Consider the following 24,009-nt stretch of genomic DNA (forward strand, 5'->3'; position numbering starts at 1 on the left):
GGGGGGAAGCAAAGTTAAGGAGAAAAATATAAAATTAAATCAAATTTTTTCGCATAATACCGCCATGTAAAAGCCGGTTTTCCAGCGCCCTAGATGTCATTGTCCATCCCGACATTTCAATGTAGACATCATCTGATGGAAATTTTGTAGGCATTGCCCAACCCTTGTCTTCAGGACTTATATTTTACTAGCTGTAGCTTGACAGTAGTCAATATCTGCTTTTAAAGATGCACAGACCGACATGGATCCAGGAAGAAATTTCAGCAATACCGCAGAAGTAAAAATCACGCCTTTTATCTCTAATATCCCGCTGTCCATGTTCGACTGATTTATATAAAACTGATTACAGGTCTTCCCTACTTACCAAGACTTGTGTCCGCAACACACACACACACACACAGTTTCACACACATCACTGTTAAAGCACAGAATTTTACAAAGACTGAAATGACAAAAAACTGTAAATATGAAAGTAAAGTAAGCACTGGTTTAAGTTTATGTTCTCTCTGTCATGTTTGCACTCTAACTTGTCCTGTTGTGTGCTCTACCTTTCTTTCAAATTCAGATGGAAGCGGTATGACAGGTAAAGCACAACATACCTCTCATTCAGTCCCAACTGTTTGATCTGGAAATCCAGAAAATAGCATTTTCTTCAGTCCTTTATTTAAATTATGTAATATTTTACTGATAGTCAAGGATGGAGTTCAACAATAGTTAAATTAAAGGTTTTGTTCAAGTTAAAGTGTCAGCAGTCACCACCATGACCTTTGCCTTCCTGATCCTACAACAGCTGCAATCATGATAAGACGTGGCTCTCTGAGGACATGTAGCAAATAAACAAAAGCGGTACATGTGGAGCACAGAATGTGTCATTTGAAATGCACGGTCTCTTCACACTTGGTTAGCTCCTCCTTGGCCCTAACTGGTTTTGGCTTCTTCAGTCCTCCCCCTGGTGTTCTGCTCCATCCACTTGTCTCCTGATTTATTCTAGATCAGGCACAAGCTTAAAACATCAGTTTCAAGAGACTATGTAATGACGTTTAGATGGGCTATTGGTCTTTATGATGATATGCATTTGTTCTTTTATATACGTATTACACCACCATATAATGCAATCCAACCCATCATTGTCAACTGCTGCATCCCTTGAATCAATGCCTTATTTAATCATTAGAGTCATTTATTTCATTTTAAGGTCTGATATTTCCAAAAGATATGTTTGCTTAACCTCCTATTGTCACTCACATCCATAATATCTGTAATCCATAATAACTGGAGCTAAAACATTTTTACAAGTTAATAGGTATTAGTGAGGAGTTTCAGTGTTCTGTTGTAATGTAAATCCCTGTAGCTGTTATCAAACAAACAAACAAAAACTGGCTTCTTTTACTAATTGGTCCAGCTAGAGTAGATTGACTCTAAATCATGCAGATCACAATCACCTGAGTGTTTGTGTTTACATATTCTTTGTTGCGCTTTGTGGACAATACCTGACGAAGATCTCCATTAGATTGAAACGTTGTTGAATTAAAAATAATGGGAGCTATTATTACAGTGTGCAGATCTTTTGTTTGATTCTTGCCTTTCAGAACTTCAGAAATAGGACTTTCTATGCAGAATGCTTAAGACCATCTACTTGTACCTAAACAGCACAAAGTAGAAAATTAAAAAAATAAATCAGAGAAAGGGACGCAATGCCCTGAGAGCTGACAGAGGTAAAACTGACAGCTTTGGCTAAGGTGAAAGGGTCTGGGAAGCTTCAATCACCCACATGTCTTGCCACACTGACAGAACAGGTTAGTGAAAGCTTCGTCGTGCTCTGACAGGAGTATGTGGAGGAGTAAAGGGGAGGAGAGGTGGGAGGCAGGGAGAGAGTCAAACTTAAAGGTCAACTTTATCTGCTAAGGACGGCACAGACACAGCTACATCGCTTTGGGATTTTTTTTTACGGATCACCAAAAAGAGATGTTCTTATTTGGTGTGGGTTTGTGTGTGTGCGTGCGTCGAGTATGTCTGTGAGATATATATTTCTGTTCATGGTATCCAACATGTTGGATCTGGACCCAAAAATAAATAAAAAATTAAGAAGTGGACATCTTACAGACACTGCTCAGCGTCACCAAAGGAATCACGTTACGATTTTGACAGACAGGTGCTTTAATCTGCAAACAGGAATATACTGTGATTTCTTTTCTAACCTCAGTTGCCTAATAGCATGGAAAACCTGAAAATAACTTATAATAGCTTTTTTATTTTTAGCTAAATCATACTTTTCCTAGTGCCCCAGTAGCAAATGTTCTGTGGCCCAGGGATAGGGTGCCTCTGATCTAAACCACTTACTTACTGTAGCATGTACAGAATATCTGCAGGCTGTTGTGATTCTACCTACCTGGAGGTCTTTGATGTTTGGGAAGGGAATGCCAATGGTGACCACCGCCCTGGCATTGTCATCGGTAAAGTCTAGTCCTTCACTCACTTTACCCCTACAGACAGCAATCAGCAGTGCACCATCTACAGTAGAACAAAAAAAATACCATACAGTATACATCAATGCAGTAAATGACAAGTAATGTGCAGTAGGACTATTAACAATTACTTGAATTACTTTATTGAAAATTTGGATGATGTCAGCACTGGTGCAGCTGTACAAATGACAACTTGCACTAGATTAGATCAAATGAGTTTATAGGCATCAAGTCACCAATCAAGCTACTTCCGAGTGATATAGCAAAACCAGTACTTGGTCCAGTGTGATGTTGTTTACTATCTCACCTCTTTCCACACAGTATTTGACAGCATCGTAGTACGTGTGAAGAAGTTCGTCAAAATCCCCCTTGCCACCGCCGCGGGGCTCTGTGATCACAGTTTTCTGTTGTTCTAGCTTCTCCCAGAGACCAGTGTTAGTCCATCGGTCTCGCAGCTTGTCCAGCATCTGATCAAATCACAGGAGGCATCATGTTGTAAACATAAATGCTTGCCTAAGTTTTTGGTTTGAAAACTGTTCACACAGAAGCTCTCATAGATTGTGCAACGACAGCTACAAAAACTAAAGCCATGCTTATTGACATGATTAATAGTTAACTTGTAACTATTTCTGTGTACAAATATATGAAATGAGCTGGCAAATATCACATCAAACGATCACTGCATTTCTTAATTTTGCTTGGGACTTACTAGAATAAAAAAGCAAATAAAAAAAAGTTTATAACGTTTTAACGTTTTTATTAGCCATGCTAGAAGCTATACCTGCAATGAACTCAGTTTTCTAGACAGTTGAAGTGAGAGTGACTCTTGATGGACGGCCCATGGTTGGATCACTGATGGACATGGCACCACTTCGAGTCAGGCGGAGGTGGAGGAGGGGTACTGGTATGGGCTGCTATTATTAAGGATGATATAGTTGGACCTTTTGGGGTTGAAAATAGACGAATAGAAACGTAACTCCCAAACCAATCCAAAGTTTCTGGAAGATACTTTCTTCAAGCAGTGAGGAAAAAGGAAAAAGGCCTCAGTTTTCAAGAAGGCCATGATCTTTACGCAGGACAATGATCCATCACATCCATCCAAGTACTCCACTGCTTGGCTATCCAGCAAGGGCCGCAAAGATGACTCGGCCCCTTTCCTCACCTGACCTGAATCCTATTGAGAACTTGTGGGCCTTTCTCAAACGTCAGATTTACAGTCAGTGAAGACACTACACCTGTTTGAACAGCATTTGGGAGGCTGTGGTTGCTGCTTCAACGAAAGTTGATAATGAACAGATTGAGAAACTGACACACTCCATGGATGGAAGAGGCTCATGGCAGTTATCGAAAAGAAGGGCGGCTATATTGGTCACTAAATATTTTTGAAAGGCCAAAAACTTTATTAAATTGTCATTTTGTGTTGTTGCACTTAGTCTAAAAACTGAGAATAAACAAGTTATTTGGTAATTTAGTTGCCTAATAATTCTGAGCACACATATTCTCCTGAGCAAGACGAAACTCAGTTTATCTTAGATAAACATTCAAGTTTGAGGTTTAATTATATTTTGGATTGACTGAGAGCACTGTGTTTGTTCAATAAAATCCCGTGGAATACAATTTGTCTAATAACTGTGCACGTAGTGTACCTGCATATAGCATATATCACAACTTTGATACCTTGACTACTGATACTGGTTCCTGAACAATACTTTTTTCTATACCAATTTTATAAAAATCCATTTTAACAAAAGAAAATGAAATTACACATTATGATGCAATTACGCACTACAAAGGAGGAAGCTGTTCAAAGACCTGGGAGCAGCTGAAGAAACCATTTTTACTGCGAGCACTACTCAACCTGTGTGACTGGACTAAAATGAAGAAACTCATGGAAACAGTATGGTAGCAATATGCCAATATAGTGTCTAGTTTGCTTAAGCTGAAGACAAAGAAGAAGATGAATCCTTTAGTATTGTGGAGATGCAGTGTCTTGTAAGCATGCTGCATGCTTATTGGCTCACTGACACTGATGAGATTTACTCCTTAGGTATTGAAATTTGATACCAAATGATACCAAAGCACTTTTCCATAGTAGTTAGTATTGAAACAAAATCAGTTGGTGCCATAAAAGTATTGGATGTTTGGCAATATTTTGGGGGATTGTTGCACAACTTAGGTCAGAATTTGGTTTAAACAAGGAGAAATACAACCTGCAAAACAACCCTAAGGAATAAAAAACAGCACAAGAGACAGCAGCAGGTCTACATCTTCAGACACTATAAAAGAATTGCACACCATATGCGTAACTGGCATTGCATTGTAACACATTATGACACTTTCCAAGCCTGAAACATAAAGCTTCTCTTCTTGTACTTGGCTGAAAGCTGATAAAATCACTGTTCCTGTACTATTGTTGGTGCAAAAAGTTAGCAGCTCTCAAGGGAGGCAAATTGATCTAAAAGCCTTCATCCCAGCAAGGCCCACTCGTGTCTGTGCTCTGCAGATTATATCCTTGAATAAGCATGGCTTCACAATGAAAGAGCAACTTCACTGGATTGGAAATGTGTTAGAGGGGTCAAGTAGAAGTTCTTCTTGTAGTCAGCAGAAAACTTCTCAACAGGCTAATAATGACAACCTGTAAAGCAGGAGTCAGGGGCCTTCAGAAGGGAGGAATGTAGAGTATTCACTGACATCTTGTCCCCAACAGTACACCTATTTTGTTTACCTGCATCAACAGTCAACTTAAGTGTTCCTTCAAATACCACATAAAGTTAAATAGAAATTTGGTTTGCAGGTTTTGTGCAGTACAGAAGAAAACAACAAAGGCAGACAGGGAAATGAGACAGTATGAGAGCGTTGACAATTTTTTGCATGCCAGTGTGATTGCCTTATAGCGCTGAAATGAAGCATGGGTAAGATTTCGTCAGGTTGTTGCCTCCTCAAGCAAGTGAGGCAAAGACGTTTGCATCAATAAAACATGGCACATTCAATAAATATGCAGTGTTACATCAACAAGGACCCCCCCTTATGTGCATCTTCAACTCAGCAAACTGTTTGTCCTGCAATTGCTTTCCAGTGCAATCTTGAGCGGGAGATGAATAATTCATGTTATGTACTTTAGGCAGCTCTACCACTAAACAAAACAGCCATTATCTGCCAGGCTGCACTTGGAAAGGAGCTGATTCCACAAGGTGAAGAGTACGGAGGAAAAATGCTCTCACTGATGAAAATTATGCGACCGGGTCAGTGAAGGATCGTGTCTTGCAGCCAACATAATTATCTTTATTTGACAGTACAAGTACCATGTTTTGAATGGTAATTTTGTCAATCATTGGCAAAAAGGTTGCTATGTGTATTTTTTCCATTAAATTACAGAAGATACTTTTTAAAACAAAAGATAATTTCCAGTAAGGACTGACTGTAAATAAACGATAAATACAGTCATTAAGGAACGTCTAACAATTTGGGCTTTAAAGACCCACTGATATTTGTGAATATTATTCTCATGCCAGAGATGTGACTCATTTACCAGAAATGTAAGATGACTAAAAGCTCATTCAAAAGAACATGGGCATCCTTGGGGGCCAGAAGTCTGTACAACCTAAATATAATATCCACTTTCGATGTTAATCGCTATGATGCAGGCAAAATTTCTGCCTTCCAGAGAAAGAAGTTGGAGGACTTGCAGACAGGGGCCTCCACAAGACATTCCCAGTTCACCTAGGGCTGCTCGATTATAGCAAAAATCATAATCATGATTATTTTGGTAATAATTGAAATCATGATTATTATTGATTGCCTTAGGAAACATTGTGCATTTATTGAACTTTTAAGAGTGAATGCTTCATTTTTTATAGCCATAAGACAAAAGGAGTTGCAGTGCGAAACAGCATGCGCACAATAACTGTTTTAATTTGATTAACTTGTTTTTTTTTTATCTGTTGGAAGCCGATGGGAGCTCGGAGTTGGGGGAGTGTTTATGTTTGTTTACACCACTTGTACAGGAGCTCTGGACCACCAGGAGGAGAAGGTTTTCAAGGGCGAGGGACTCCGCGGGCGAGTCTGCCTGGGTGCGGGGCCTGGGATGAGCACTAGAAATGTAGCAGGCGAGAGGGCAATAGAATCCAAGTGAACACAACCCAGACCGGGACCAAATATAACCTCCAAAATCCACGGAGGCCAGGTTGATTTACAGCAGCTCCCACAAGGACTCCGGGGATGACGAAAACACGGCGGGGTAAGGTGGGGACAGGGGAGGTGTCAAGCGGGAGAGGATCGAGTTAATATGTCAGTAACATTATACATCATCCATAGTGGTGATAAGTTTGTAAGTATGTGTTCTTATGAAGTTGGAAGTTATTTATTCCTGTGTTTTGAACATTGACACTTGAGTGATGTTAAACTGTGTTGAAATAAATTCACAAAATGTTCAGTGTCTTTGAAGGTACTGCAGCAGAATATGGAGTCACACGCATGCCACGTCTCACTGGCCAACTCTTGGAAAAGAGTTCCTCTGCTGTGTGTAGAGGCAAGCTCAGTTACATGTAGTTAGTATGGCACCAACTACAGCTCCTTTCTCACCAGAGAGGTGACATTGCATGCCCCAAGACTAGGGTCAGCATAGCAAAGCCTGCACCCTTGAATGCCACACAACTGGTAAGATAGCAGACCCATTCACGCAATCTTGCAGCTGGTGGGCCCAGAGGACAGCAGCCCCATGTTTCTTCTTCAGGACCTAAATAGTTCAGGCAGGGCAAGTAGACTCATCAGTATGCTCCCCTCACAGGCCTTGCTCCAGGAGGTGGGCCCAGTTCTCTAATCAAGGCATGGTTGATGTTTACTATGGATGTAGTTCTACAGGGCCTCACTAGTTTGCCTAAGGAGGCATTTCTATGGCTACCAGCAGCACTTGTAGAAGGAGCAGCTGGTGGCTCCTTTAAAGCTCGCTATAGAAATACACTCACCATGTCAGGTGTGATGTTCGTTCAGAGGAGAGGAAAGAGACCGAGGAAAGGAGCCATGTTGGCCCAACTTAAGGACTTTAGGCCCGGATCAGACAGAAAGCGCTTTGCAGGTTCGAAAACGTGAGGCTCACAGCAGTGCCTTTTTTGGTTGAATTTAGAAAAGAGCGTCTTTTTTATGTTCCGAAATCCACCAGAATCAGCTGTCCTGTCAGCCTAATCAAAGATTACAGCGCCAGCGATCTGTAGGCTTAATGTTCAGTATTGTTAATGTTATATTAGCAGAAACTTGATTCTTCGAAAAACACAAGGCACAGCAGGCACCCAAAACATGAGGTGCCCCAGGCGCATAAACAGTGCGCAGAACGCTCACTGCCAATAGAATACAATTTAAAAAAGGCACCTCTCCCTGCAAAAAATGTGTTCTGTCTGATCCAGGCCTAAGGCTACTCTTAAAGGTCCGGTCTGGACAAAATGGGACTCATGTTGGCAAAGCAATGGAATTTGGAGCCCTTCCCAATCAACATCCCGTATCAAGCACTCGACTGGCGGACGGTGTTTCAAGCTGTGCAGTGCAAGACTCTGGCAAGATGAGAGGAGTTGGACTCTGTGTTTTGGATCAATGATACTTAGAGTTTAGTCAAGATGGACACTGTTTCTCAAATACCTTGTCACTCGTCTAAATCCAACTCTCATATCAAATCAACCCCCAACTTGTAATAAATGTTCAAACTGTGTTTTGGCCCATCCATAAATTTATATTAATCTACGTTCAACCAAGTTTTGGAGGAAGGTGACAGAGTTAGGTTGACTGACACGCTTCGATTTGGTTCCATTCAGCACAACCATCAACGCAGGATTAATCCTTGTCATTGTGTCAATCTGAGAGGGGTATTATTGATTCTGAAAAACACTGGTCACCCTAGTTTACCACACAGCATAGCCACAATACATATGTCCAGCTGCAGAAATATATATGTATAAGTATAAGGATGGACGATATGGCCAAAAATGTTATATCTATAAAAAGTTTTGATCCTGAGTGAAAGTTGAAGAAACCTGATGGTTAATTGTGGTTTAAAATATTCCTTATGGTCAACACTTGATGCCAAACAGTGAATCACTTGCCAAATCTGAGGTAGAACATTCAAAAGAATTATGATAAAATCTTTGTCAACAAATATTCATGAGCATAATAAAGTAAAAGCTTTTTTCAGTCCGTTGTGTGTGTGTGTGTATATATATCTCAATAATTATTGTTATTGTTTTATTGTCCAGCCCTATATAAGTATATATGATTTTAGTACATTTTATCCATGTTTCTATTTTTGATTATCCTGACATTATCATCAATTATACCCACTTACTGCCAATAGGTGTGGAGTACTATCAAAAGAAAGCAAAAGATATCACCCAAAAGGAAGCTTGAGTGTAGTGTGGAACAGACTCTGAACAGCTATCAATTCAGATCAGTAGTGGCATTCGAATGTGCCATATCTGGGCTTTTACAGCCAAAGCTTTCTCCGTGGGGGGCTTTCCCCTGGAATCTCCTAGCTGACTACTCCCCCCCCCCCAATGGCTGGCTACTCCATATCCTTGTGGAAAGCCTTCTATGTTTCCTTAAAAAGTATAATTTGTGTGAATGGGGGGGGTACCAAACAAAGCAGTAAAACAGTGCACAGTCAAAACAACAGACCTGCAATAAATACCACTTTTCTGGGCAGGAGCAAAGTTTTAGGATCCCTTACAACAAAAGTAGAATCCAATTCAGGAACACTAATTGAATACACTGAACATAATACATATTTACATGTGGGTTATTACTGATGTTTTGCATTAGATTGGTGCTAAAGCTAAGACTGGTCCGATAAATCAAACTGCATGGATGTAGGTATAAAGTAGATCTTAGCGGTCAAACGAATCTTCAGCACCTTTGGCAAAGGCTTTTAGCCACGTGAGTGTTAGACACTCAACACAGAATTACAGACAAAAAAAAAAATTATAGACATGAGCACCTTCATGAATAATTTAAGGACAACATCTGACAGAGACCTGGTGTTTAGTTGGCAGACTGGGCTAGACTATAAAATGTCAATTTACAGGCTCAGCTGCACACCTCTTTGTATAATAAAAAAAACAACACCACCAAATGAATATGAAAATACCAGGGATATAAATTACATTCCACTAAATTTTAGAAATGTACAGGTTTTTGAAATTGTATGTAAATATATAGTTTTGGGACAATTTGATTATTTAGGCAAAGTGTGCTGAAGCACAATTACCTCTACGTACCTGAGGTTAATGGACATACCACTAAATCTCTCTTAGTTTTATAAGATTTCAGTGCATCTCTGAAACACAAGCAATTCTCCTGTTATTTGACAACTTAATTGTCTTTTGACTGAATTTATTTGTTGCCCACACTGAACAAGAGGTCTTAAGGAGCACAGATACGATGCCTGAGCATCACAGATGGAAATTAGCAGTATTTAGCACATAATAGGGCATAACAAAGTGTGAATAATTTATTGCCCTTTCTAGGCATGGTAGGTGCAATGCACAGCATTTGCCAGTGACATGGTAAAGTGGGCCAGGTCCTTCTGCCAATTGGGACAGGGTGGTGAAACAACTAGATAGAAGCAGTGAACTGGAGTCTTTCTCGCACTTTTACACTTCCCCTCTCTTTCCCCCCTTACTATCTCCCCATCTTTCACCTCCTCTCCATCCAGCCTCTCTATCTCCTTCCCAGCGTCCCCGGTGTCAGTGAGCTGTGTGGCGACACATTGCAACTCCTCTAGTGCCTCCTGAATTATGGAAGGGTTTTGGAGGCGACGGCATTAATGAAACATGCAGCCAGGAGCCACATTTCACAGTGGCGAGGGAAGACGTGTTGTTGCGGTGTAAATTATTCAGCCCCAAAATATCACAGCAACCATCACGCCAAGACTGGTGGCAAGAAGCCACCTGCCACCTCTGGCCAGCCACTCTTCCCTTGTTGTCTGCTCTACACATCCCAGCAACACTAGTGGTGACAACGGAACGCTGCAAAAACACTGACTGCTGGCCAGAGAAGAAGACGTCACTGATAGGGCTTACTTTACTTCTTTTAAAAAAATAAGGATTAAACTGAGTTTAATCTACAGTAAAGTGTAAATAAAATTGACTTTCCTTTAGATTAAGCAGATTTGTTATTCCAAATATATCTTTCTACACTGTGTAAAATTACAGCAGTATTATTTGTGAATAAAATAATTACTCCTCTACAACAGGTCAGATAACTTGGCAAAATTTAATAGAACGTCAATCAAATGCAGTGAAAACAAAGAATGATAATTTGCCACATGACATAACAAAACCCTGTTATTAGAAAAAATAGACAAAGATAACACTTGCAAAGCCCTCCTAATAATCTTAAAGGATAAGGCAGACAATATTCCATATTTTTCTTATTGTTGAGAAATCCCATGACAAGACCCAAATAGTCTCAGTACTTTCTCGTTTTGCTGTCCCATCAGCCATGGTTCCTACTGAAGATGTAAATCTTTAAAATGGTCACTACTAGTATATACTATACTAATGGTTCATTTTATTTAAAATGCTTAGTAACTTTGCTGGGAACTTCAGTTTTTACCAAATGTTACTCAAACAGGAGTCCATGATTGTGTGGGGTTGAGTCAAACTACAGTGTGTGTGTTCATGGTAATGAAGGAAGATGTCCCACAGTGCAACAGTGTGGCTCATTGATAGTTTTTGGACAACAATGGAGCTCTATTGCACACAGGAAGAAAATATATTAGGCTTTGGACAACAATCAATTCATTGTTGGTTTGGATCGTTTCATGGGATTTGTTGAAAATAAGAAAAATGTACAATATCACCAGCCTTATTGTTTAACATAGTTGCAGTATTACATTCACTTATGCAAACAGTGTATATAGTTAGCTACTCAATTAGCCCATACTGTTTGCTTTATCAAATAATTCATACTGAGCTAAAACAATTAGATGATCAACTGCCAACTACTTTGAAAATTGATTAATCATTAAAGTTATTTTTGTAGCAAAAACATCAAAGATTCACTGATTGCAGTTCCTCAAATTTAAGACTTGGACTCCTGATCTGATAAAACAAGCTATTCAAAGACATCTTGGACTCTGGGAAGTTGGAATGAATTTTTAGATTGAATAATTAAGTGATTAATAACCAACAGATAAATCGTTGCAACCTTACATTTGTTCTTATATCATCTCTGAAGTTTCCGTGTCATGTTTAATTATATTTCAAACACAATGACAGCCACAAATTGCTTGTGTGGTTGAATGAGGCATCAGCAGAACAAAGAGGTGACTGAGGCTTTTTGACCTGTGTTATTTAAGTCTGAAACTCTATGACTCCCAAAAAAGCCCCGGCTTAGTACTACAGTAACCCTGAAGTTTCCACTGTAAAAACTCATATAAAACATCACCTGAGCTCTAAAAATATCAGGAAGGATATGCTACACTGGGCAAATTGACCCATGAATCTAATATGCTCCCAAACACAGACAGAAACAGTCTGACTTTGAAATTAACAGTACCTCTGGAGCTGTGTGATTGGTGCTTCAGATGCCCCTGAGCTGCTGAGGACAGTGCGTGCTGGTGGGTGTACGCCCTGCAGCCCAGTTTGACTTTGATTTGACACGCGCTCAGCAGAGCCCAGGCGCCAGCGCTGGGTGCGTCTTCACACAGACAGCGAGGCGACATCACCTAATGGCCCTTATCTCAATCTCCTTTAAAAGCATCTTGTATTCCCCGCCATCTTTTCACCTCTGCAAAACCCTGCTTTTTTTTTTTTTTTTTTTTAAATAAACTATCAGTCCCCCTCTCCAGTGGAGCATTGGTCCCTTTCTTTGGCGGCTAGGACCAGACGGCAGGGCCCGCTGTGGTTTTAATAGGCATTAACTGGGGGGTTGTTGAGGCTAAAGTGCTACAAAACCACAGCACCGGTGCAGGCTCTCCGGGAAAGTGAGTGTGTGACCATTATTACAGACATACTTTGTGCGTGCGTATTTTTTTTATTGAGCTGTGTGCTAATGCCCAACATTCTCTTGAGTTTTCTTTGCACTCGTTTGACTGAAATGCACCAACGCCACTGCTGGGAAATGACAATCTTAGTTAAAGAAATGACAATACACTTAATTCATTCAACGGCAACCTTAAATAGAGAGCAAACAGATTTAAATGGATTTTATTCCTGATTTAACTACTTATATGTTGTCATTCTATCTTTCTTAAGAAGATAATTAAACTAAGCTTAAACAGTGCAAATGCATCCTGTGTACTTTATGTGTATGTGAGGGAAGTGAACAGAGCCTTGAGGTACACCTCCTTGACCGTGCAGGCCTGTTCGCCTCACTGCTCTCTCTGTCTATCACTGAGCCTGGGCCTGATAGCCATCACCTAGACACCCTGAACAGGCATGTCTGGAGATGACCTATCCTCTCTGTGTTGCCTGCACACACACAAACACACGCATCGCAGGGCAGACGGGACTCAGCGGCACCAACAAGGCCTCCATGGGCTCCAATTAATACCCCAGCCCTTCATATCCCCTCATCTCCTCATCTTTAAGAGCTGACTGCAGATTAAATATTTATGCATCAGCATAGAGAGAAAGATAGAAGACTCCTACATGGCTATCAATAATAAAAAAATAAAAAAAAACATCCCACAGCTCATAGTCGCTCCTTGACTGGCATCACAGGCTGACAAAAAGGAAGGTAAAATGAGAAAACAACAAGGCCCAGGGTCTTAGCTTCTGTCATCACCTGTTTGAGAATGCAACTGGATCGCAGGCAAACAAGGACTGCAGAGAAATCCAACCAATGAACACGGCATGTGACACGTTGAAATACAAGTCAAACGCAAGCCACGCAAATTTGCCAAAGGCAAAAACAAAATACGCTATTGAAAAAGCACAATTGAAAAAGGTCCACCGTTTGATGGATAATGATGTGTCACCTTTAACATGACAATGACCCATAACAGCAAATCCCAGTGTGTCAGTGATGCTTGGCTTTCATCATCATTATTATTATTATTGTATTTCCATTTGAAAAAGGAAGTGTGTGTGGAGAGAGGCGGTTCAGAAGTTCAAAATGCCTTATCTAGATATATATAATCATGAGCTTTAAAAAATAATATGTAGCTACTGAGACACAACTGTAGAGTGTTAGGAAAAGCAGACAAGTTTTTTCACTGCTGTAATGTTTAATTCTAAACGATATTCTAAATAATAAAGACGTGTAAGGTAAATTCATAGAAACACAGTCTATGATTCAATGTTTAGGTATGTTTGAGGGGTTTGCATGATAATTAAAAATATTAAAAATCAGGGAAAAAACTAAGTAAAATACATGAATTATTTAAATGTTTCATTTGTCTCTACTGCATTACCATTTTTCCAGTGAATAACTGGAAAACTGGTTATAATCCATACACACTGCAACCAGTGACAGTGGGGTAATTGCTTAATTTTAAGGGGTAGGGAACCTCTGCATTATAATACAAAGAATCAAATGATTATTTTTTTCATAAAAACTCACATGTATTCTTTCCCATAGTAAGTTCATTGACCAAAATGTATAATTGAACAAAGTAACACATAACATGTTCAATGTGGACAAACACACAATGATAATCCACTTGACCCTTAGTAAGCTAATGTGACAACTGAGCTACAGTGGACATTAATTATTCATGACCAAAAATGCATAACAAACAAAGGGGGACAAAGTGTCCATGAGTGCGCTCTCAGAAGCACCCTCATTAACTGAAAGAGGATACAGTTTTGTGGGGATGACGGCATTTAACAAGTACTTGACAAGTACCTCTATTGATTAGTAGTCATCTATTGTAACATATGACACTGCCAACAGCTGCCTCTTAGCAGTGGGATCTATTGGAATCCAGTGTAGGCTTTGAAAACTGTTAGCTTGCTTTGCATGGCGCAAGTTAATAAGAAATACCTTCGAACCAGAAAAGCATTGAACATGACTTCAATTTGTGGTCTCTAGCACCTCCCAGTGGTGAAATGTGGAAATGTTTTAACTGCAAACAATCCATCACCACTCCACTACAATGTAAAGAATTATTTTTAGTATAAATTTGAAAGCATGTCAGGGGTGTTCAGTTGCTCGGCACAACCAAGATAAAGACAACAGTAAACATTTTAAAACATATTTATGTCTCTCTCTCGCCATCACCATCTACCCTTTTGGTTTTCCTCTTTGTTTTACTTCCACAAAACCCCACATACATATTGCAGCCACCACTGATTTACCAACTACAGATTCATTTATTAGGTTGCTTTTGTCTCAGTTTCCAATAAAAGATTTTTAAAAATGAGTTTAAATCCTGTGTGGTCCGTCTATTTGGTCTAGCCCACTGAGCCTGGGATGTGAAACCTTATAAATGAAGTTTGTATAGCACATTTCAAACAAGGAGTACAAGGAGGGAAAGGGTGAAGACAATAATGTTTAGAGGTATAATTCAATAATACATCAACAGCCCAAACAGGAGTATCAAAAGTTACTGTAGTCTTGAATCAACAAATCAAACATCAAAACAGCAACAAATCTGATTGTTTTTTGGATTGCATTACAACATGTGGGTTTTATAGTCAGTATTTTATAGAAATGACCTATGTAGGACTGTTTGCAACTTATTTATGACAGTAACTAACATGGCCCAATCGCATCTTATTCCTTCAGACCAGTAACTATTCTTCCTGTTTCAGTAGAGTATGCGTTAGTGGTATAATTACCTTGTAAGAAGGCAAAAAGCAGAGCACACCCTTGGCCACGACCTGGCACACATGGAGCAGCAGCGCACCCACCTCGTCCTGGAAGGCATACGTTTCGGTATGTTGGAATGTGGCACAGAGTTTTCTGCCCTGGGGTCCTGCACCAATAGTGCCCACCCAAACCTGAAGAGAGGGCATTAGAAATCAGGAGTCACTTTTTTGCTGATACTCCAACCACCAACCATCGGTTTCTGTGTCTTACCTAAGGACATTAAACACTGACAGCTGGACATGTGGAGGACGAGGAGAGCATAATCATGTTGGCCCATAAAGGTTGTTATCAAAGGTCCAAAAACAAATATCTCCTGCTATCATTACGAGCCTTTAAAAATACATATTGCACCAGGGATTAGTGCTGACACAGAGTCATACGTTTAAGTTATCAAGATTTGCTTGTCTTGAGTCCAACCCACCAGTTATGATCTGTGACCTAATCTGCAACATATCGTATATCATGTTTAACATTAGTCAGCTCTACTGATATAAAAGCTGTGATTATTGCAAAAATGTTTTCTCGCCAATTCAGTGTCAAGACTGTTTTATTGAGATCAAATTGTTAATCAAATAGTGACATCTGCAGGACAACAGTGGCTCTGTTGTCCTCAGACACTGAGCTGATGGCAACATTGCAACATGTGGATTTTGTGGCTTTTCTGACAAAGTGTATATTTAGTGAGTGTTTTTACAGCAACACTGGCTAGGTGCTGTGTCCCACTGCATGATTATTGGACGTCTACATTGTCAATTTAATACGATGGCTCTGATTTATGATTTGAACTTAACTCAGAGTGGGAAAGTAGAGCTGTGTCTGTGTTAGTACTAAAATCAGAATCAGCTCTACTTTCCCATTCTGATTAACCATTCAAAGACCTGGATGGAGACTTTCTGAGATGTAGGTTTCAGGATGCATAGGGATTTCGATTGAAGTTCAAATCATAAATCAGAGACATCTTATTAAATTGAGAAGGAAACATTTTAAACACATTAAACACTCACTAAATATACACTTTGTTAGAAAAGTCATCCACAAGTTCCAATGTTGCCAGAGTCTCAGTGACATGGGTACCACTACTGACCTGGGACTTGTTAATAACATGGTTGGCCTCCAGCTGGATGGAGAATTTCACCCCAAGTTCAGAGGAGAAGGAGCCCATGGGTGACAGGGTCCCTGATGTCAGCACAATGCTGTGCACTGTGCCACTCAAGTCAGAGAAAGCCTGTGAAATACAGACACAAACACAATGAACCTCTGAGGGTTGTTTCAGCGGTAATTTATGATGTATTTTACTAATCAACCGTAGTTTCACACTCAAGTCATTAATTACTTATATTTATAGACCTCAGTAATATATTATTGTGACCTATATGGCAGGGTCTGCCACATCTAACCTCTCACCACAGCAGGGTTGAGGCACCAGAAGCTTAGTGTCAGGATTTCTGCCTTGACTCGGATGCTCTGGCGTTGTCTCTGGCGTTGGTGTGGCCTAACTAAAAAGCCCTGGGCATCAGGGACATCAGGTGGGACCTGGTTCGTCCAAGCATAGCTCTTCTGCAGAGCTACCCGGTAGTCTTCAGCAAACCTACAGACACAGAGAACAACTGAGCGATCGTTCAATTCTATACTCTATACAACACTTCATCTGAGGAACCAGTAGGACTTTGGATTTTGGTCTAGCTGACGTCTTTGGTTTGTCTCTGACCTGGAGTTGTCCCTGTAGAGGTAGTCCAGCACCATGAAGAGGCTTTTGAGGACAGTGGAGGTAGCTGAGCTGATGGTTGGGACAGGCACCATATCCTCTTTACCATTAACCAAACCAACACGCTCCTCTTTCTCCAACACTGCTGCCAAGTTTTGCTGCACGTGTAAAAAAACAAAACACACAGCAAATAATCAAATAATAAAAATACACCTTTTACAAGAACTATCGCATCCTAGTACTTTTACCATAAACAAATGAAACCATATTGGAGCTGATTTCACACCAGCGATATTGTTTCCATGGTCAATAAACATGATTGTAAAGCGGACTTTACCATTACACGCAGTGATTGGGGCCCTTACACCCTCCTGCACTCACACATACTTGGATCACACTGGTGACATCAACCAAAGTCTGTGAGGGTTCAGTGCTTAGGGTGGACATTTGAACTGGGACGATGTTTCGGTTTGTTGAAGCTGCTAATAATAATAATAATAATAATAATAATATCAACAGTATTCAGGCAAATTATGAGAAAGTACTGAAGTCATGGCTGAATGTGTACAGTCAGGGTGTGGTAAATGTCAAAGGCCAGCAAGTAAAGCAAAGATATTTGGAGCACCTTCAGATTGCTAAAGGTGTCAGCAGTGATGCCCAGACTGTGAAAGATGGGCAGTATATCCTTCCCACTCCAGACTTTAGAGGCACTCTCATATCCCCGTTCAGACATCAGGCTTTGGCTCTCCTGGATCCAGCTACACCAGGGACACAAAACAACCTTAGTAGATACCTACTGAAATGATCAGATGAGCAGAAACTAAGCCACTGAAGCACTTACTTGATCAGGCTATAGCAGAAGTTCCTGAGTGGCTCGTGTTTGGAGCGTCTGATGTTGCTGTTGACCATGCCGTCGAGCTCATCCCTGGACATCAGCAGACTGTTGAGGTTCAAGGTGAAGCTGGCACTCTCCCTTGCACAGTCCTCAATGTTGTGGGCCTCATCCAGCACCAAGATCTGGCCTGCCAGGTTGATGTCCATCTGGTGAAAACAGAGATTGAAAGAAGAGAGGAGGGAGTGGTTAATCTCTATATGATCTGGTTCATTGTTAAGAACTAAACCCATCTCATCTCGTCTTTTCCCCTGCAACTTTTTTCCCCTGATTATTCTACAATTCCTCCATCTTCTCTTCCAAACTCTACTCACACTCTCCCGGATCAATGGGTCCAGCAGGTAGTTGTACGGGCAGAAGATGATGGAGGCGCCTTGCATAAGCTCACGTGCAGCATAGTAGGAGCATGACCGGAGCCGTTTGCCCAGTGTGGCCAGGTCCTCAATGTCCCAGGCTCCATGCATTCCATGGACCTGCTGTAGCATGTACTGGTCCCGCATCCTCTGAACACCATGGTAGTAGTGGCATGATCTGCCCTGTAATATCCATTGTGATAGGATAGGATTAGAACAAGGTATAATACTGCCAATATAAGGTTTGTTTATTAGGGACTGAGTAACTCAAAGTCATCAGTATTTGATGGATAACATGTAGTATATGTTGATTACATAAAGTCTATTTTCAATGCAGGAACTTAACGGAATACAACTTGCAGCCATTGTCACAGGTTTTGGGCTTGTTGCCATAGATCTCCACATGCATTGGCTAAATTTGGGCTCTGCTCAAGAAACGATACCAAATGAAACTTCCAGGCACCTTTAAGGTTTAAGGTTTGCCAGGAATGCTGTCAATCGTGAATGGTCAAGAAGATGTGCCGTTGTATCACAAAGAAGACAACTACTATTATTACTACAACTTCTACTAGAATAATGGAGAACGCTTGTTGGACAGACCAAGAGGCTCAGGCCCTCAAAGGGGCTACGTCTTGTTTCAGCTATTAGAAAGCAAAAGGTGGAGCAGAGAAGTGTTTGGCACAAATTCAGATAAAACACACAGCTAAACAGTGCACGGTCATTATAATAATATAGAAATTAAAGGATCACAATACGTACAGTGTAGCAAACTCTAAAACTACAAAATGATCAATAATCAGTAGAGACATGAAAGACAACCAGCTCCGCCCATTTTTCCATTGCTGTCCCACAAGTTCTTACTTCACTCACCTACCAGACAGACATAATACAGACCTAATACAGAGTAGATCAAAACTACACACAGTATTTACTCCTACCAGTAGTAGTTTCTATAGTGGTGGTGGCATAGTTGTGGTTAGGGCTGAAACTAGGTTTAGTAGATTGTTTTCTTGATGGATTAACCTGTTGATTATTTTTCTAATAAGCTAAGTGGTTTAGTCAATAAAATTTCAGAAAATAAAATGCCACTTACATTTTATCAAAGCCTAAGTTGACATCTTCAAATGTTTTGCTTTGTCCAACAATCAGTCCAAACTCAAACATGTTCAATGTACTATTATAGAAGACTAAAACCAACAGAAAATATTCACGTGTGCATGTGTGACAACCTGGACTAAGTGAATTTTAGAATTTTTTCTACTGACGATTATCTTGAAATCTTGTTTATTAACATATGCACATCAATTAATTATTGTTATCTTTGTATTTCAAATGATAGCTTTGATGTACTATTGTCTAAAAGTTAAATGTTATAACATCTTTTTCCATTCTGCCAAGAATATAATGAGAAAACACTGAAACCTTTAAATGTTTGGTATTAAAATTGTATGAAAACATGTTGAAAATCAATACAAACTATAAACTAATAGCAACATTGTTAAAAAAAAAAAAAAAAAAAAAAAAGCGAGACTAAAACTGTTAATAACAGTCTTCAAAAGCTTACATCTTCCTATTTAGGGGACTGTGTAATACCATGACGACGAAACTCAGCTTTTTCAGTGAGAGCAGCTCACACGTGGAACAGACTGCCAACAATTATCAGAGACTGAAATATATTGTTCATTTAAAATGGATATAAAATCATGGTTAAAAGACAATCAAGTGTGTGACCATAATCTCTAACGTGCTTTGTTTTATGTTTTATATATTGTTGTTCTTATTTTAAAGTATTTAATGCGTATATACTGTAGCTGCCCAGGGACTGCAGTCAAAAATTTGACACGTTGGTTAAATTGGCACATTTACAGAAATATCTATTAATGTGCATTGTCCCTGTAAATTTAAACTGCATAAAAAAAATAAAAAAAATACATATACACATTATTTATCCAAACTAAACAGTTACAAATATGTAATATTAGAGTTTCTTATATTTCTGGACTGTTACATTTCTTTACTTATCTCTAGTTTCCAATTTAACCAGAGGTGACGTACAGTATTTCAGATGGTGCCTGTGATCAGGTGTTCCAGCTATTGTAGTGCTTTACATGTCCTGACACTCATACATTGAATGTAGAAGGTGTGTGAAGAAGCAGCATCTCATGTACCAAGCCCCAATTATTCTGTCAAAAGAGGTGTCTGCTTTAGATGTCCCACCCTGTTCTTTATGTATTTAACAGCTTGAGGTGACACTGTCACACACAAATACTGTACGCTGGTGGACTCGGTAACCTCCAGACACAATAATAATCTCTGGATGAAATGATCTACTTCTGAACCCTGTCTACTCAGTGAAAGGAGAGTTGGGGGGGATTAACGGCCACCCAGACACGTTTAGAAAAGCCAGGACAGCTACAGCACCGTCGAAAAAGGAGGGCAGGTGTTTTGACTGAAGTCGCCATTAGCTGAACAGTGTGAGTTTGTGTGTACGAATCACTGTGCGTCTCTACAGCATGGTAACATGACGCCAAGTAGACTAGACCCTGAGGTGATGAAGACACAGAGCATCAGTAACGCCCACTCAAGTGAGGAGTTATGACTGGGCCGGTTATTTCATATGACAAAGTGAGACAATTGCCATGGGAGGCAAACACCTAATGACAGCATAATTGTCCTCATTACAGTAGGCGCCTCAACTTTAGGACAGTATAGGGGGTTACATGTGTCATCATGGCTCTCTCAATGGTTCATGACATTTTAGTGTGTCAGAAAGAGCCTGCTGCACCAACTGCAGCTATTGTATCAGCATAATTGCTGCTCTAAGGCTACCTTGTTAAAAGAGTTGTGTCTGGTAGTGGTGGTTACCTGTGGGTTTCTGTTACAGGGTGACTGCAAAACTCTGTAGCAAAGGTCTATTCACAGTACATGATGGTGTCAGGTCAAGGGAGTATGTGTGTGAGTGAGAGAAATCAATTGGGAACAAAAAGTTGTAATAAAATGCTGTGTCTGTTTTCTGTTGTCATTTACTAGCTATTGGAGCCACTGGATAAAAGTTTCATTCTGTGGAGAAAGTGTGTGTCATGAGGAACTGGTTTTCACAGCTAGACCAATCCTGGTTCAAGAGAGTCCAACTCAATTCCAGAATAGTTCCCTGTGAATAAGGGTGGGTTAAGCATGTCTAAGTTATGCACTATAGCAACGGAAACACCAGTGAAAAATGAGAGTGGGGAGTTTGTTGGGAACATAGATGAACTGCTAGCATGACTTTATTACTCCTATACAACAAACTCCTCTCCAACTCTGACCAACATTTCCACCATGAGAAGTTTTTTTTTTTGGTTGGCATTTGGAAAAACCTTTGTCACGTCCATATTGAAGTGAATTGTGGGAAATTAAAATCAGTAAAGTCTATGAAGTCTGCAGAAAATTTGCTTGAGGCCTAATGTGGACTGGATGAAACATGTGTTTGGACAGCCCTGCAAGAGCGGTCAAGTTTGGTTTCCACATCAGCTCAAACTTATGTTTAGCATTTCTGTACTGATCTTTCTTATTCTTTTTCTGCTGACATATAGAGCATTTGATCTATGATAAGCCTGATCAGAAGTGTTTTCAGTTAGTTTGCACCTGCTAGTCTCATCCAGTTCTGTATCTTAAAAATATTATGAATGCTCATTAAATGATGACGTTATTCTCATTACATTACAACTTTTTTCTAGACATGTCAGAGAACACATGTGTGGGAGAGATTCTGAATGTGAACACGAGCAAAAAAAACCTGCTGAAACACAGGAGCTGTGGGAGTTTCTAACTACATTAAAATGAATTTATTTCTCATTGCGGGGAAAAGGTGCCACATGCACATTTAAAGAGGTTACTTCAACAAACAAATACACAAAGAGGAGGGAAGACTAAATCATGCCTGCATGTGTGCTGACTCAGCAGGGATGATATTACATGAGAAAAGTTGATCTGCAGGAGAAGAATGTCTGAAAGCAACACAGAACGCCTGAGAGCGGCACTGCACTAGATTTTATATTTTGAATTGTCACCTGCCGCCCACATTTTGTGTCTCCCTTTATATAAATAAAAACATTTCCGCCATAAATTGATGCAGTAAGTCTCGTCTTGTGAACCCAATATCGTGTATCGTCTCGTTAGCTAAGTGTATCATCACACCCCTGCTAGCAATAGCGCACAGCTGTACTTCTGTGAAGACTTACTTCTTACTTATTACATATTTATGACTGATAAATTATTTTATGGAGGAATTAGATTGATAGGTCAGTTAGCTTACGGGCCGACAATGTCCTTTTAATAAAGCATAATGGTTAAAATGATATGATGGAGATTGCCTTTAACCCTTCATGATTTGTCTTCATATGAAGTCTTAAATGAGTCTGTTAGGTACGGACTTAAGGGGTTTCTTTGCAGTGTGCACCTTGATCCTAGAGATCCATCTCTTTGCATATGAGACAAATTATAACAATTATACTCTTCATAAGAGGCTTTACAGATGTAGCAGATGTTGGATATGGGTCACATTAGCTTGTGACCCATACAGTATACATTCAATCTGAATGCATATGGGTTACAGCTGCTGTTCTCTCAGGATCTCAGCCACCCGTAAATCTTACAGGGACTATTCGATACAAAAAGTAAAAAATAGGCTTAATGTGAATCTGTGTGTTGCTGTCAGTGTTTGTGCTCACATCTTTGGCGTCCAGCAGGTCCTTGCAGCGTTCATTGCGGTTGGAGTGAGGTGCCACCTCGGGGTTGACACAGGTGTGATCTCTGCTGGATAAGATGGTCATGGGCACACTGGAGTAAACAGTGCGCTTCAGCTCGTGGGCGATCTGAGTTATCTGTTTGTGTGTGCGAGTGCCAAAAAAGATCTTAGGAATCTTCTTTTTGCCATCGTTGTCTTTGTCCTTCACACCCTGTTTGGTCGAAGCACACAGGCACTGGGAGCAGGGTTCCGGAGACTGGATAAGGATAAAGAAACAAATACTGAGAGGCAGTTTGCAGTTTGATTGCATTGAAGTCCCAGACCTTGTTCGGTTAATGACATAACACCACTAAAACTTTAGAGCTGTGCTGAATGAACTCCATGCATGTAGAGATGACACAATCAGTGTGTATACATAAGAGCTACCACTGTGCCATTAAATGACCTATGCATGTCAAAACAACCACAACACATGGTGCATTGTTTAGTTAATGATAAGGTTGGCTTGCCGTGTATTTCTAAAGGCCTAACCAACAGTGGTACTCATTTATTAACATTGACATTGTTAAATTACTATCTTAAATCTCATCTTTTAATGGTAATTCTGGATTTGCATCAATGAGTTTCAAAGTTTAAAATAGATCTCATGTGAGGTATGCAACATACAACTGAGACAAAATGTTCCTCTTTATTGTTAGTTATTTTCTTAGGACATTTGGCTCTTCAGTGTATTACGGTGCACAATGCTACCAACTCATCACTATTATTATCCACTGCCTGAATAGGCTTTTTGACAGACTGTCTTGTGTACGTTTTGAAAAATACATGGAAAAGAATTTGCATCCATACATAAAGGTGTCCTGTCACTCTGCACCAGGTGACCTTTTGAGTCTGAAAGATGATATGCCATTGTGGCGGCTGAGAAAATCTAGCTGCTTCATAATTGGCCATCCAGTGACGTGGTGGATTCCCCCCCCCCCCTTACAGGTGAAGTGTAGCCGGTAACGTTTATGAAACTGATCCTGCTTATGTGTTGAGCTCTTTTAAGTGGTGTACTCTAACCATTCAGT

The 24,009-nt window shown here is 40.1% G+C and overlaps 1 protein-coding gene across 3 annotated transcripts in view; it reads right to left on the reverse strand.

Annotated features, from left to right (window-relative positions):
- Positions 1–24,009, reverse strand: part of brip1 (BRCA1 interacting helicase 1) — a 41,187-nt gene that overhangs the window by 7,343 nt on the left and 9,835 nt on the right. For all 3 annotated transcript variants that reach the window (XM_046074528.1, XM_046074527.1, XM_046074526.1), the window contains 10 exons: positions 22,923–23,195; positions 18,175–18,396; positions 17,810–18,009; positions 17,594–17,726; positions 16,972–17,126; positions 16,668–16,851; positions 16,348–16,488; positions 15,233–15,394; positions 2,773–2,932; positions 2,390–2,511 (listed from right to left, as the gene is read on the reverse strand). In XM_046074528.1, coding sequence (XP_045930484.1) covers positions 2,390–2,511; positions 2,773–2,932; positions 15,233–15,394; positions 16,348–16,488; positions 16,668–16,851; positions 16,972–17,126; positions 17,594–17,726; positions 17,810–18,009; positions 18,175–18,396; positions 22,923–23,195 — 1,752 coding nt within the window. The remainder of the gene's footprint in view (positions 1–2,389; positions 2,512–2,772; positions 2,933–15,232; positions 15,395–16,347; positions 16,489–16,667; positions 16,852–16,971; positions 17,127–17,593; positions 17,727–17,809; positions 18,010–18,174; positions 18,397–22,922; positions 23,196–24,009) is intronic.

Source organism: Micropterus dolomieu, linkage group LG17 (assembly GCF_021292245.1).
Source record: "Micropterus dolomieu isolate WLL.071019.BEF.003 ecotype Adirondacks linkage group LG17, ASM2129224v1, whole genome shotgun sequence".
NCBI classification, from domain to species: Eukaryota; Metazoa; Chordata; class Actinopteri; order Centrarchiformes; family Centrarchidae; genus Micropterus; species Micropterus dolomieu.